This window comes from Dromiciops gliroides, chromosome 4, assembly GCF_019393635.1.
Source record: "Dromiciops gliroides isolate mDroGli1 chromosome 4, mDroGli1.pri, whole genome shotgun sequence".
NCBI classification, from domain to species: domain Eukaryota; kingdom Metazoa; phylum Chordata; class Mammalia; order Microbiotheria; family Microbiotheriidae; genus Dromiciops; species Dromiciops gliroides.
Genome location: NC_057864.1, coordinates 328,748,165 through 328,764,729, shown reverse-complemented (window position 1 = coordinate 328,764,729; position 16,565 = coordinate 328,748,165). Strand labels below are relative to the sequence as shown.

At 36.3% G+C, this 16,565-nt stretch overlaps 1 protein-coding gene across 1 annotated transcript in view; it reads left to right on the top strand.

Annotated features, from left to right (window-relative positions):
• ASCC3 (activating signal cointegrator 1 complex subunit 3) overlaps nt 1–16,565 on the top strand; it is a 344,494-nt gene that overhangs the window by 175,407 nt on the left and 152,522 nt on the right. Inside the window, 6 exon segments of the mRNA XM_044004344.1 lie at nt 1,849–2,011; nt 4,439–4,527; nt 5,382–5,558; nt 10,683–10,704; nt 10,707–10,786; nt 10,788–10,908. Of these exon segments, the coding sequence (XP_043860279.1) occupies nt 1,849–2,011; nt 4,439–4,527; nt 5,382–5,558; nt 10,683–10,704; nt 10,707–10,786; nt 10,788–10,908 (652 nt within the window).

Below are 16,565 nucleotides of genomic sequence, written 5' to 3'. Positions count from 1 at the left end.
CTCCAGTTTCTTTCTAATAAAGAACTGTTCTGTAGTTATTAACTAACTATTGATGACTAAGAACTCAACTTAGCTGACATTGGTAATGGTCTGAATATAATTCATCTAATCTTCTTTAAAAGCACTTTTTAAAAAAACCTTCTTTATCTACACATGATTTTTCACTAGGTATATTTTTATACTGTAGATTAACTCTGCAGTCATTTTTCCATTCATTGTACTTTGCAGCATTCCCATGAGGTAAATTTGTAATAAAATTGGGGTACAAATGAGAAACAACCAGTTTAAAGACTACAAACTAGATCCAGTAGATTGTTATAATTCATAATTATGTTTTATGGTGTTGGTATCACATTCATTTGTTTGCAACCTAAAACCAAATTTCAAATGGGATTTCTCATTTTGTAGACATTAGGTAGATCATCTTAAAGGTTAATCTTAACCTTCCCAAATTATATATAAATTGAGGCTTAGTGACCAAGATCACAGAGCAAGAGGCAGAACTCAAATCTATATTTTTAAATTTTAAGTCCAGTGATCTTTCCAATATACTCTGTTTCCTCCCTTACTTAAAGGTACCAGTGATCTGGAGTTAGGAAAGCCTGAGTTCAAAATCCTATCTCAGACACTTACTGTGACTGTGTGGACCCTAGGCAAGACACTGAATCTCTCTGCTTTGGTGTTCTTCTCTGTAAAATTTAGATAATAACATCACCAACTTCCCACCATTGTTGTGAAAAATCACATGAGTTAATATTTGTAAAGTTCTTTGTAGACCTTAAAGTGCTATGTAAATGCTACCTAGCCAGTAGTAGTGATAATAGTGGTGGTGGTGGTGGTGGTAGTAGTAGTAGTAGTAGTAGTAGTAGTAGTAGTAGTAGTAGTAGTAGTAGTGGTGGTGGTGGTGCTGGTGCTGGTGCTGGTGCCAGTGCCAATGCTGCCATAGTGCATATGTTCTGGAGTCAGAAATACCTGTGTTCAGATCTAGCCTCAGATCCTGATTAGCTGTGTGATCCTAGACAACACATTTAATTTCTTAGTGCCTCGGTTTCTTCATCTATAAAATGGCAACCACACCCCACAAAATTATGAGGATTAAATGAGTTAATATTTATTAAGTGCTTTGCAAACCTTAGAGTGCTTTATGCTAGGTATATTGTCTCTGCACACTAAGTTATCTATTAACAGCTAGGGGAAAATGGTAAAAGAATATATTCAGGGAAGTAATTTAAAAAAATTCATTTTCTTATGACTTGGATTAATTCCAATGTAGTCTAGACACTGGAAGACACCCCAAACTTCATTCTTCTAATGAGGAGAATAATAATGTTACAATTTTTAAAAAATTCTTAATTGGTTAAATGATAGAGGAAAAATGCAAATTAGTATATTTTCTATTCAATTCCAACAAACATTCATTAAGATAACTGGCTGCAAGGTACCATATTAAATGTATCAAAATTTGAGCAATTTGAAAACTGGTCCAGTGGCACAATTCACTCACTGATTTGCCAAATTAAATTTTATATTTTTTAAATTTTTTTTAAAAATTTTATATTTTAAAGGATTATTATAGCCATAGTAATAATACACAAAATGAATAATTTCTCTGAGTATACAATGCTTTTTTATATTTCATAGTTATAGTTTTTTCAATTATTACATAAATGTAGCTTTATAGCTTATAAAACCCACATTTCTTGAGTGATGATAGTAAGAAAGGTGTCCCCATGTCTTCTAAATAAGATGTCAGCAACAAAAATTAGGTTATTGTTATAATTACCTGTTTGAAAATTGGAGTCCAATAAAAATGACATTTCATCATCCACTATGTATATTCTTCTGTAGATGGACCCAACACTGGAGAAACATCGAGAACAGTTAGTCATCGAAGTTGGACGAAAACTAGACAAAGCCCGCATGATTCGTTTTGAAGAACGGACTGGATTATTTTTCTTCAACAGATTTGGGCAGACTGCCAGCCACTACTATATCAAATACAACACCATTGGAGGTACTACACTGAGAATAGTAAATATAATTTCAGTAATAAATTTACTAATAACCTGACCTTCCCTACATTTCCCTATTTAAGAGAAAAATTTGAAAGAAGCATTTTTGAGAATTTTTTTGTACTAGACCTGTGATTTTTTTTTTTTGATAATGAGAAAAATCGTTCTGACAATGTAGCCCCTGATGTTTAATTGGAAGTCTTAAGGAGTTACCTGGGGCCCTAAGTGGTGGAGTGATTTACTCTGTGTGCTAGAGCACCTTTGTGCTAAGACAAAACTTGAATCTCAATCCTTTTGATTTCAAGGGCAGCTTTTTATTCCCTGCACTACTCTGTCAATATCGCTTGATGTGAAGGGGCCTTTTGCACAGGCACAAGCCCTGATAAGTTCTACAAAATTGGAAAAGCTTCAGAGTCTGACAGCAGATTATGTCTACTTTCTGAGGCACAAGTCTAGCAAGGAGTACAGGACTACTGCACATCAGCAGAAGGTTAGCTGCTTGGTGATATTTTTGGTTAGGTGAACCACAACCCGTGTTTCATGTGCCACCTCAAGCACCAGTAATTGGAGAAATTCTTATGCGTGAGATCTAAAAGGTACAGGGCAGCTGGGCTTAGGTGGAAAGAGAGGAGACATAATTTGAACACTTCAGGTCAAGTCTGTTAACTAGCTGACAACAGGGCATCTGAATCCAAGAGGCCAGGAACTATAGATAAGTCAATTGCTAGTTGGATTTCAGATAGGTAATATTCTAAAGATGAGTTGCCCTAAGCACAGGATATTAACTCAGGAGGGCGAGCGTGCGCGCGCACGCGCGCCTGTGTGTGTGTGTGTGTGTGTGTGTGTGTGTGTGTGTGTCCGTCCTCTCTGCCTAATGACTATTTATTTAGTATACATCCTGTATTTACTTGATCGTGAATATGTTGGATTTCGGCACCCTGCCCCAGGTAGACATTGTTTCACTCTTCTATTTATATTCTCATATCCAAGCACAGTGCTGGGAAAATTGTAGTTTCTTAATAAATGCTTGTTGATTGTTTGGTGAATTGATTAGAGATTTACATGCCTTAATCCAGCTGGTACCAACCACTTAGTCCCAGGAATATCCTAGTGTCTATTGCCAAAACACAGGGCCAAATATCATGAAATATATTTGACAGCATTAGTGAAACAAGTGTGGATTATATCTCTTTACATTTGCATTGCAACTATATGGACTTATTTTTCATTATGTGCTTACATGTGTTCTACATTTCAGAGGACATCCTAATGCATTTGCCAGTTTTCTTTCAGCTTTTTGAGAACCAATATCTACCTTTTTATTGTGCTTGCATCTCTTTATGATGTCATCATATTACATTATCTTATTACTCTTATCCAATAGTTCATAGCTAGCTGCAGATTTTCCTTAGCTCAGTCACTGCTTGCCACCAACTCAATCACTTTCTGACAGATAGTCAATTACTTTATGTTACTCATCTGTTGGGTGTTGCATGGTGAGAATGAATTAAATGTGAGAGTACTTTTTAAGCCACAAATCATGGTAGAAAATATTGCGGTATAGTAAAAAGATCCAAATGCATTTGGAGTCAGGAAGAAACTTAGTTCTCATCTTGTCTGTAAAACTTGGCAACTATGGGACCATGGTCAGTTATTTGATCTTTCTATGCATCAGCATCTTCATTACTAACATAAGAATGATAATGCCTATAGTATCTTTTACAGCATTGGTGTGAAGGTAAGCTTTACAGACCATAAAGTACAGTGTCATTCTAAGATATTATTACTACTATTGTTACACAATTGTGTAAAAAAAAAGTATTGTTAATATTGCCTCCCAGGCCACCTCTAATTTCTATTTCTGCCCTCTTCTATGTTCATTCCTTATATATTTTTCATTTGGTCCAAACTCTTCTGCATATCCTTCTTAGTAAAATTTTTAGAGACTTTGGCAACAATAGACAAGTTGTGTATTCCTACTTGTTCCAGCTGGAATTTTATGTGATATGTAAGTTGGCAAGTGTCGGACTAATAATGTTGATTTGCATATGCACTAATTGAAGGAAAACAGGACCTTGACCATCAAGTTGAAAAATTTTTAATGATCTTACAATGGCTCTGTTAGAAAACTTAAATAAATTTTTGTTCTTTTGGAGATTTCTTATCTAATAGATGTTTTAGAAATGAATTTTAGTCTTATTTAAGTGAATGAGGTAATGCTTCCAAAGCTGTGATCTGGGGAATAAAGAGTGTTCCATAGATATTATAAACTTTCCTTGTGTTCTAGGGAGTGTGTGTGTGTGTGTGTGTGTGTGTGTGTGTGTGTGTACACAGTCTAATAAAAATTTTAATTGATACTTAATCATTTAAGTTACTATATGAGATTTTTCTTTAAAATAATAACTAAATGTTAAACTTACTTTGGTAGACCTTCAATGAACTCTTTGATGCTCATAAAACAGAAGGAGATATCCTTGCTATAGTGTCTAAAGCTGAAGAATTTGAGCAAATTAAGGTAAGATTATTTGCAGTTGAAACCACTTTTGTATATTATGTAAGTATTTAAACCCTTTCTTAAAAAGTACTGTGCTGAACTCTCATTACAGAATTCTTATCCCAGGAAAATATTAGTAGAATGGCATTCAGTATTTCAAAATATGGGAAATTGCTTCAATCTACCAAAATTAATGTACTGTCAGTAGGATTTATTGTCCCATCATGACTTCATATAAAAATAGGTGTTGTGTTAAGAGAAACTATCAGGAAATCACAAAGAATGCAAATGTATGTTTTGTTTCATAATGCTAGAGTTAATAAAGATAATGTAGAATGTTATGTTTTATTCAAACCTTGGATATGATTTTGTTTTACTCGTATTATTACTTAATCTTATTAACAGTGAAAATTTTAATACCATGAATCATAGTACTTCACAGTCTTAAGCTATGAATGTATCATGCAATGTAAAAAATATATGACTATAATGAATGCATTCGATGTTAATTCAAGATTGCCCTAATCTAGATGGACAGAGGTTTTACTCTGGTCAAATAAAAAAATGAAATCTCATCAGCTGGAGGATGGCGAGGTCAGAAGCTTCAATTTTTGTGGCATATCAAATTTTTGTATGTCAATGGCAACCTTAATATTGATGATGAATAATAATGTAATTTTATGACCATTAAGACCATTTCAAATAATATTTTATTAGGCATAGTGTATGGTGGTTTGTTTAGCATTAAAATAGGAAATATATTTATAGCAAAGTGGATTTTTTTTTTCAAAAATGAATAATGTAAGTTCAATTTATAGTGATGTTTTTCTGAAAAATCAGCCTTTAGTTATTCTTAAAGGTTTTTTCCCCTATAGGTCAGAGAAGAAGAAATTGAGGAGTTAGATGTTTTATTGAACAATTTCTGTGAACTCTCTGCTCCTGGAGGTGTAGAAAATAGTTATGGAAAAATAAATATCCTTCTTCAAACATATATAAGCCGAGGTGAGATGGATAGTTTCTCCCTGATATCAGATTCTGCATATGTTGCACAGGTAAGAAATATTTTTCTTTTTCTTTCTCATTCATTCTCAATATTTTCTATATAATTAGCTCATTCATTATAGGAGTATTGTAGAATACTACTGTGAAAAACTTTTAACAACTGAAGTAAATACATTACATTAGGCTGATCTCTTAAGAAACCTTCTTTAAATAGCTTTTTTCCTTTCTAAGTTTGCAAAAATCAAAGGTGAGGATTATTAGTTTAAAATATTTCTAATGGCCATGTTTTTTATTTAACAAAATAATAAAACAACCTAATATGATTATCATTTTTTCTACTCATTTACAGAAAGCAAGGATATGATTTTAGAATGCAAATTATCTTAGAAAGCTGGAAATGTGAGTGTGTTTTGTGTAACACACATTCCTACTTATGACCTAAGTTTAATAAATATATCTTCTACCAACTGTATTTCAAATGTGATCATATTCAAATTCTTGACAAACAAACCCTTTACTGACCCCTTAGAGTATAATATTGGGGACTTAGAGGAAAGTGTTTCCTCAACCATGAAGTTCAATGAATTTGTAACCTTTTAAAAAATGATGTCTTAATCTCTCTGGTAATTCAGATTTTGTGACGTATCTGGTAATCTGGACCTACTTTTCATTAGGACAATGTAGGTCATTCTATTTACAATTCTCTTTTCTATTTAAATGAAGAAAAAAAGATTTACTTCTTTAAATGACCTTACCAACCTAACAAACTTCTTTTAAAACTTGTCCTCCTCTTTTAAGAAACATTCTTATTTTCCATTATATTTCATTGGTTAATAATGACTTTACATTAAGTAAATGTGAAGAGAATCCTAACTAAACATGCAAATATTGTTGGTTTTGGTTTTGGTTTTTTTTGCGGGACAATAAGGAGTAAGTGACTTGCCCAGGTCACACAGCTAGTAAGTCTCAAGTGTTTGAGTCAGATTTGAACACAGGTCTTCCTGAATCTAGGGCCTGTACTTTACCCACTGTGCCACCTAGCTGCCCCAATACATGCAGATATTTTTTAACAGATTTATAATATATAATAGGTTTCGTAAGAATGAAGGAATGCAATGTTATGAGGTGAAAATGATAAGGAAAAGATATATGATTTTAAAGTATAAAGGTATAATAATATGGAAGATATATTTCCATGGAAAAGTTATAATATATATATATTAATATATATTATAATATATATATAATATATATATTATATATATATATTAAAACAAATACAAAGGAATACTTTAAAATAATTCTAAACATGAAAAGAAGGAAAAGTTTATAAATATGACTTAAGCACATTAGTATATTAATTGAAAGCATCAGAATGTAATAAAAATAGTGTCCAGGTGATGATTTCATAAAATATAAAAAGTAGAAACAGGTGTGGTGAGAAACTTTAACTTACCCCATTTTTCACTGATCTTAGATTGCATGTGATTCTCCAGTGGCATATCAGAGAACATTATACACTTAATAAGCACTCCTGTACTTGGCAACCGTCTTTATTTCTAACTTCCCTTTTCTATTATTTTTCTCAAAATACAATTATTTTATGTTTCTTTTCCTTTTTGCCACAGTAACTTTCATCTTGAAAGTTGATGACATGGTTCAGGAAGTCTGGAAAATTTACTATTAAAGTTTTATCTGAAGATAGATTTTGTTTACCATAACATAGTGGTTAACAAACGTAATTTGATTAAGAGACTATGAAGAGGGGCAGCTAGGTGGCAGAGTGGATAGAGTACGGCCCTGGATTCAGGACTACCTGAGTTCAAATCCGGCCTCAGACACTTAACACTTACTAGCTGTGTGACCCTGGGCAAGTCACTTAACCCCAATAGCCTCACTTTAAAAAAAAAAAAAGAGAGAGAGACTATGAAGATACTTAGTTTAGTCTTAATGATTGAGGCATGTTATTTTATCAGATATTTAAATGAAAATATAAGGGCTATATTGTTTAGATAAATCTGTGGATCACACAGCCTAATATTACGCTGCTGGTAGTGGCACCAAAGGACATGTATGTCCTTTCTGTATGCATATTATAGTGGACATGGTGGTCCTCCATAAAGCTGATTTCTTTATGGCACTGTCTTTAACCCCTTAAAATTAGATTTGAATTTCTAAGACTAAAAGTTGTACAACAGGTGCTGGTCATATTGGTATAGAGAATTACCTCTTCAGGCCTTCCCTATACAATCGAAATAACAAATATGAACCAAAAAAACTTACTCAGTATTTCTGTAGATAAATGATCTCACTGTCAGTAAAGTACCCATTCCATCAGTACAAGTTGCCATCCAATTATTTAGTTCTTGTCCAACAAATCTTACATAAGAATCCATCCAAGGCTGTGGAAGGCTTCTTCTAGGATTGTGAAAAGTCAGTGTGCATCCTTCAGTGTACCCTAGAGTACCTATCTGTTATATTTCACTTTTGCTACATGACTGACCCACCTCCTTTTTTGATAATTACATCCCATATGTGTTACTTACTACACTACTTTTTGCATTCAAATAATTGTCAACAATAGTTTGCAACCTACTTATATCTATATTATACTCATCTACATTTCTCTATAGAGGTTATGATGTCCCATGATTCATAGCTTTTTAGGATCATTTGTGGTTTAAAAAAAAAATTCCCCCACACAAGCCAAGCTGTACCTCTCATTCATTTCTGGGCCCAGCTCATGATTTATCAGTAATGCTTATCCAATATGCAGGTAATGATACAATAACTCGATAGACTGCTTATCCAAGTACATGCAATAGGTTTGATGGTAAGCATTCATTTTTTTATCCATTGGTTTTTCCTCTATGTATTTGTTGACCAATTTCTCCTGAATGGTGTGAATCTCATTGAAATATCCCTCTAGTATTCTAGGGCTTATAATAGTCAGTAGAATAGCATACTCAAGAATGTCTAGTAGACCTCACCTTATATAGGAAATTTACTCTCTGTTTGGATTTTACATAGGACAGTAAACTAGGAAACATCTTTTCCCCACTGTTTCATATCTCACTTATAAATGTTGATCCAGAGGATCGTTCATCAAAATTATCACATCATCACATCTCTCATTTTACAGATAAGGGAACAGAGACTCACAAATTTACCCAAGATCACAGAGGGAGTAAAAGCCACAGTTTTGAACTTTTATGCTCTCACTTCAAAAGCAGTGCTTCTGCTATACCAGTGCCTAAATCAAAACTTTAATGCTATATTGTATTGAAAAGTATCAATCACCACAGGGCTAAAGCTAATGTAAAACAGGAAGAAAAGTGCATTTGCTGGTTTCACGTCCTATATAGAATCCAAACAAAAGTTAGGCTTTATATATAAGGTGAGCTCCACCAGATGCTTTTGAGAATAGAATGCTTGCTATTCTCCTGACTATACTAAGCCCTAGAATACTAAAGGTATTGGTATTCAGGTATTAGACTCCAAGCATGCTATTGTATTCTTGCATAAAACTCTGATGTGCATAGATCTGAAATACTGTGTAACCCTGGAAGAAAAAAAAAATCTCCTTTTCTTTTTATCTCTCCCTCCATATTCTTTGCTATCCAACTGACTTTTAATCTGCCTTATTAATCTTCCTCTGCCCTTCAGAGGATTTCCTTTGGAATCTTCCCTCTACTTTGAACAAGTTAGCTTCATCCTCAGATTCTGCTTCTTAAATTCCTTCCTCATGGGTAGGAACCAAGACTTGAACTTTCCCTGAATCATACAATTTGAGATGCAAAAACTTCAAAAAGAAAACTAAGAAAACAAAATGCCTCAAGAATGAGAACATTTGAGGGTTGGAAGGGACTATCTCATGTACAACCCATACACAGAAGGAATGCCCACTATAGCATGCCTGCAAGTGGTCTTGCAAACTCTGCAGGAGCTCCAAGGAAGGGAAACTCATCACCTCTCAAGGCTGCCCATCCAAGCTGTTACTTGGACAGCTCTAATTGTAGGAAGTTATTTCCCAACATTAAGCCTGAATTTTCTTCTTTGAAACTTCTCCCCCTTAAACCTAGCTTCTTTCTTCTAGAATCAAATAGAAAAAAAAACTAATAATTCTTCCACACAAGAGCCCTTTAAATACTTAAAAATAGCTATTTCTCTCTGCACTTCCCCCCCCCCCCAACCCTCCAAGGCTAGTCTTCTTTTCTGTGGCCTAATGATCCTTAGTTCTTCCAACTTATCCTCATATGACATGAATGCAAAGCCCTTCACCTTGATTGCCCTCAGCTGCACCATCCAACTTATCAATGTCCTTCTTAAACTGTGGTGACAAAGAACTGAATGTGATATCCCAGAGGAGCTCTAATTAGCATAGAACAGTGGAACCCTCACCTCCTTATTTCTGGAATATTGGCATTTTTGACTGACACAAAGATACCTTGCCATCCTGTGCTTCTGGATGCTCCTTAACTCATAGGAGAAGAAGAAGTTAACACAGTCAGCTGATAGTTTCAAACCACTGATTTGCCATCTTCCCATAACAACCTGTCTTGCTACCTTTGACATTTACACTACTTTTTACATTTACACTAGCAATATAACCTTGTCCATATCTTCTTCCCTTGTCATATGTTGCCTCCAGCAGTCACCTTTAGCACATAACTTAACAATGTATACTGTTTAATATAAAAATATTAAATTATCCTTCCAAGCAAATTACTGGCCATTTAATTCTTCTTCATTGCAACTAATTATTTTTATTCTAGTAGAAAAATGTTAGGGAAATCTCTCTAAGGGAGAGGGGGAAAGATTCCTAAAGAATTTTTTTTTAAAGTTACTCCAATCTCATTTTCTTTTGAAATTCTATTTAAATAATACATTTACTACCTTCCCTATTATAACTGCTTTCCATCTACTCATTGTAGTCTTGTATACATGCCTTTTTATTTACGGTCTTTCCCCCATCCCTCTTCCCCCTTCGAATTTGCACTCTGTAAGAATAAAGACAGTTTTTCTCTTTATTCCCAGCATTTAACATAGTGCCTAGGACATAGTAAGCACCTTTTAAAAATGTTTGTTAACTGACTGACATTTACTAGAAAACTTTAAAGTTTAACATTTTCTCTTTTCTTCTTTTTCTATATGTCCTTTCATTTGTTTTATAGAATGCAGCTAGAATTGTGCGTGCCCTTTTGAAGTTGCTCTCAGAAACGGTGGCCTTGCCATGACTTACCGGCTTTTGAACCTCAGCAAAGTCATTGACAAGCGATTTGTGGGGTTGGGCTAGTCCCCTGAGACAGTTCTCAGTGTTACCTCCACATGTCCTTACAAAATTAGAAGCAAAGAAACTCACTGTAGATAAGCTGAAAGACATGAGGAAAGATGAAATAGGTAAGAAGGAATTGTTTTTAAAACATTGTTATTTGGAAAACAAAATCTTTTGTCTATTGAAAAAATATGATTATGGTTTTTTACATAAAGTGTAGAAGATGGCGGAGGAGAGGCTGTGACTCCCACAAGCTCCAGATAAACCCGTCCATTCACGCCCAAATAATGTGGTAAAAATCAAAACCCAGAACAGCCTAATGCACATAAGAACAGAGTGAGACTATTTAGACTACTTTCTCCGCAAAAAAGGGCAATTCTGATCACCTACTGATCAGGCTGAACAGCTTCAGCGCGTGGTCGGGACCCAAGCCAGGGCCACTGCTTCCAGCACGTCAGAGTCTTCAGCACCAGCAGCTTCTGAGGCTCCGATCACAGACTGGTGACGGGGGGTTCGGTGGTAGGCCGGGGTGAAGTGGAGGCAGTATCTACTGGAGTTGGGGCAAAGCGCCCTGGGTCTGAACCCGTGGGCTGAATCGAGTGGTGGTGGCCCAGTGGGGGAGGGGTAAAAGCACGCCAAGCTTCTGACCATAGAGAATCAGAGTTCAATCAGACTTCTGTTTCCGGGTCAAAGAGAAAGCGGCTGTGATTACTCACAAGCCAGGCAGGCTGAGAAGAAGCCCAATCACCCCCTGGGCCACGCTGTAGCATGAACGGTGTGTCCTAGAAGCAGCGCTACACTTTAAGGAGTAAAAAGCCAAGAAACAGTAAGCCAGGATGAGTAGGCAGAGAAAGCAGAAGACCATCGAAAACTTCTTTGGGGGAAAGGTAGACCACAATACATCCTCAGAAGAAGAAGATAATAACAGGGTCAAAGCTCCAACATCCAAAGCTTCCAAGAAAAATATGAACTGGTCTCAGGCCATGGAAGCTCTCAAAAGGGACTTTGAAGAGAAAGTAGGAGAGATAGAACGAAGATGTAGAGAAAGAGAGGAAGGAATGGAAAGAGAAATGAGAGCAATGCAGGAAAGTCATGAAAAAAAAGTCAAACAGTTTGAAAAGCCAAATGGAAAAGGAGATTAAAAACTGTCTGCTGAAATAATTGCCTAAGAATTAGGATTGAACAAATGGAAGCTAGTGACCTTATGAGAAACCAAGACACAGTAAAGCAAATCCAATTGAATGAAAAAAATAGAGGGCAATGTGAATATCTGCTTGGAAAAACAGCTGACCTAGAAAATAAATCTAGGAGAGATAATTTGAAAATCATTGGACTACCTGAAAACCATGACCAAAACAAGAGCTTAGACACCATCCTCCAAGAGATTGTGAGGGAAAATTGCCCTGATATTCTAGAAGCAGAAGCTAAAATAGAAATTGAAAGAATCCACCGATCACCTCCTGAAAGAGATCCCAAAAGGAAAACCTCCAGGAATATTATAGCCAAATTCCAGAACTCCCAGGTCAAGGAGAAAATATTGCAAGCAGCTAGAAAAAAGGAATTTAAATACTGTGGAGCTCCAATAAGGATAAAGCAAGATCTAGCAGCTTCTACATTAAAGGACCGGAGGGCATGGAATATGATATTCCAGAGGGCAAAGGAACTGGGACTATAGCCAAAAATCACGTACCCAGCAAAACTAAGCATCATCTTTCAGAGGCAAACATGGAACTTCAAGGAGAAAGAAGACTTTCAGAAATTTGTTATGAAAAGACCTGAACTGAATAGAAAATTCGACTTTCAAATACAAGATCCTGGAGAAGCATAAAAAGATAAACAGGAAAAAGACTTCATGAGGGATATTAAAAGATCAAACTTTATATTCCTACATGGGAAGATAATACTTCAAACTCATAAGAACTATATCAGTAAAGATTTAATAGAGGACACAGGTCTGAACTGAATACGAAGGGATGTTATGTTTTGTTCTGTGTGGGGTGTCTTATGTCTGGGGCCGGATTTGGGCTTGGGGCCTCCTGGGTCCAAGGCTGGTGCATTGTCCACTGTGCCACCTAACTAACCCATAATGACATCCTTAAAATAGGGTTGAGGTGTAGGAGAAATAGACTGGGGGAGGGGGAAGGGGAGAGATGGTCTGGGGAGAGGTTGTTCACATAAAGGAAACAAGAAAAAAGCTTATGGAGGGGAGGGGAAGAGGGGGAAGGAATTGGGGAGTGAACCTTAATATCATCAGAATTGACTCAAAGAAGGACTAACATACATACCCAAGTGGGTATAGTAATATATTTTTGCCCTGAGGGAGGGGAGGGAGATAAGGGGGTGGAGAGGAGAAGGAGGGAAGGGCAGATTGGGGGACAGAGCAATAAAAAGCAAAATACTTTCGAGGAAGGTAAAGATGTTCTGCGTAACAGCACATGTATGACATTGAATTGCTTGATTTCATAGGGAGGGTTGAGGAGAGAGGGAGGAAGAAAATTTGGAACATAGAATTAGCTCAAAGACCTTAAACTCATCAGAGTTGGCTCATGGAGGGAATAACATTCACACCCAGTTGGGAGGAGTAATCTATTTAACCCTAAAGGAAAGTAGGAGGGGAAGAGGATAAGGAAGGAAGGGTGAAAAAAAGGGAGTGCAGAGTAGGGGAGGGGACAGTCAGAAGTAAAACACTTTTGAGGAGAAATAGTTTAAAAGAAGATAGAAAACAGAGTAAATAGCATGGGAAGGGAATAGTATGGAGGGAAATAGTTATGATGACTTTGCTGGGCTAATAGGAAAAAATTCTTTGTTAAGTTTAAGGTACTTTATTTAGGTTATGATGAACAGGATACTATTAGAAAAACCTGGAAAGACATACATGAACTGAAGCAGAGTGAAATGCACTGTATACAAAATAACAGCAATAGTGTAAGATGATCTGCTGGGAAGCATGCGGTTATTTTCAGCAAGGCAATGGTCCAATATAACCCTAAAGGACTTATGAAAATGGCAACCCATATACAGAGAAAGAACTGATAGTATCTGAAAATAGATGGAAACACATTTTCTTTCTTTTCTTTTTTTTTTTCTTTTTTGGTGAGGCATTTGGGGTTGGGTGGCTCGCCCAGGGTCACGCGGCTGGTGGGTGTTGGGTGTCTGGGGCCGGGTTTGGGCTCGGGTGCTCCTGGTTCCAGGGCCGGTGCTCTGTCTACTGTGCCACCTAGCTGCCCCTGGAAACACATTTTTTTAAAATAAATTTTTTTCTCTTTGACAATTCCTCAGTTTGAAGTTTTGGGAGTTTTTTGACTGTTTTCTCTCACAACCTAGCTAATGTGGGAATATTTTCCATGACTACTCATGTATAACTTATTTTGAAATGCTTGAGTTCTAGTGGGTATGGGGTGGGAATGGAGGAGGAAGAGAAGTTGGAACAATTTTTTTAAAAAATTGATGTTAAAATTTGTTTTTACATATATTTTGGAAAATAAAATTCTATTCAGAACTTAAAAAAAAACCATAAAGTGTAAATTATTTTGATAATGAAATTTAGTATCCTTTTCTTTTCCCATTCTCTTAATCTCAAAAACCCTTGATGTCAAACCCCACTTTCTTTTACTTTCCCCATGTTTTTCTTTGCTCATGAGGTGACCATTCCCCCTGACAAGGCTAATCCCTCTACCTTTGCCCTTGAAACTACTCCTTTTCAGTCTTTTTCACTGCTTCATTCCTCATATCATCCCTCCTACCTAGGGATCTTTCCTGCACCTCTTTCCTATGCTCCCAATGTTTATTTCTCTACATTCTCCGTGAAATCATCAGTTCTCATCAGTTTATTCTCTCTGTGTTGATAACTTGAGGCTGTACCAAGATGGTGAAATAGAGGAAAAAGTACATTCTAGCTCCTCCACTGAATCCCTTCCCTAAAGACCTAGTAAATGGCCCAGACTGAATTCTAATTAGGAAATCTTAGAAAAAGTCACAGGAAGTAATTTTTCCAATGCAGAGTGGCTGAAGGATACAGATAGAGGGGTTTGCAGATACTGGGGACTTAGTCTGGCCAAGAGCAATGCAAGAAGAACATTAAAGTACCCAATGACTAAAAGGGAGACAAGACTAGTCACTAAATTAGGAAGCATCAAGGCATGAAGAGAGCCCAGGGAGCTCTAAATTAGCACAAGTTGCAGAATGGGTATTATTTGGCAGCTCTGTTGTACTCTGCCCCAAGGAGGACATCTACACATTGGGGTGATGGAGATGAGCTATTGCTAGCAGCCCCTAACCATGTACTTAGCAAGGAACAAGTTCAGAAAGCAAGCAATAACTATGTAGTTCTGATCACAGGAGTAAAACATGGACTTGGTTCTAACTTCTAGCATAGGGTGAAAGCCAACAATGGAATGAACAAACCCAAACATAGTCAGGAACTTTCAGAGCTCAGATTAGGAGGGCAATGAGCAGTCTTAACCCCAGATCACATCACTTTGGGAATACTGAAAACTTGCAGAATCCCCAATCTGAGTTGTGAAAACAGTATCTAACATATTCTCTCCAGAAGTGTGCAGAAGTCAGCACTAACTGAAGTCCAAAATCAAGAAGTAAGCTGGAAGGGGGCAGCTAGGTGGCGCAGCGGATAAAGCACCTGCCCTGGATTCATGAGGACCTGAGTCCAAATCCGGCCTCAGACACGATACTTACTAGCTGGGTGACCCTGGGCAAGTCACTTAACCCCCATTGCCCCGCGAAAAAAAAGAAAGTAAGCTAGAAAAATGAGAAGACAAAAAGGAATCCCACTGTAAAGAGTTATTGAAGGCAAAGGAAGCTTAAGAAGTAAACCCAGAAGAGGATGATTTGAAAATATTTACAAGTAATGCCTCAAAGAAAAATACAGCTTGAATACAAGTCCAACCAGAAAGCTTGGATGAGGTAAAGATAAAGTTTTTAGAATAAACTAAAATTATTCTTAAAAAACCAAAGCAGTAGAAGAAAAATAGGAAAATAAATGAATGTTAAGGAAGAAAGATATGAAAAGAGAATTAACAATTTGGAATGAAGTACAAAACCTACCTCAAAAAAATAACTCCCTGGAAATTAGAATGAATTAGAATCTAATGAGTCCATGAGACATCAGGAAATATTAGAATCTCTCTCCCCCAAAATAGAAAATGTGAGATGTCTATTAGCAAAAACAATTGATCAGGCAAACAGACTGAAGCGGGGGGGGGGGGGGGGGGGGGGGGGGGGGGGAAGGATCATTGAACTATCTGAACATCATAACCAAAAAGAGCTTAGATATCATATTTTAAGAAATTATAAAGGAAAACTCTCTAGATTTCTTAGAACCAGAGAGCAAAGTAAAAGCTGAAAGAATTCATTGGTCAGTTCCTGAAATAAACCCCAAAATGAAAACTCTCAGGAGTCTATGTCTCTTTGGTACTTTCTAGATACTTGCAGTATTTTTCCAAAGAGACATAGTTAGCATCATACCCAGTTTAAGCAGCTACCAATTGAATAGGAGTGGAGAGCTGAGAATATGATATTCCAGAAGCAAAAATATCTAAGCTAACAACCAAGAATAACTTACCCAGCAAAACTGAGTATAATCTTACAGGGGGGAAAATGGACATTGAATGAAATAGAGAGCTTTTATATATACATACATATATGTGTATATATACTTTTATATATGAATATATATATGCTTTTATGTATATTGTGTGTGTGTGTGTGTGTGTGTGTGTGTGTGTGTGTGTGTGTGTGTGTGTGTAAAACTTCTAATCTCTATCCT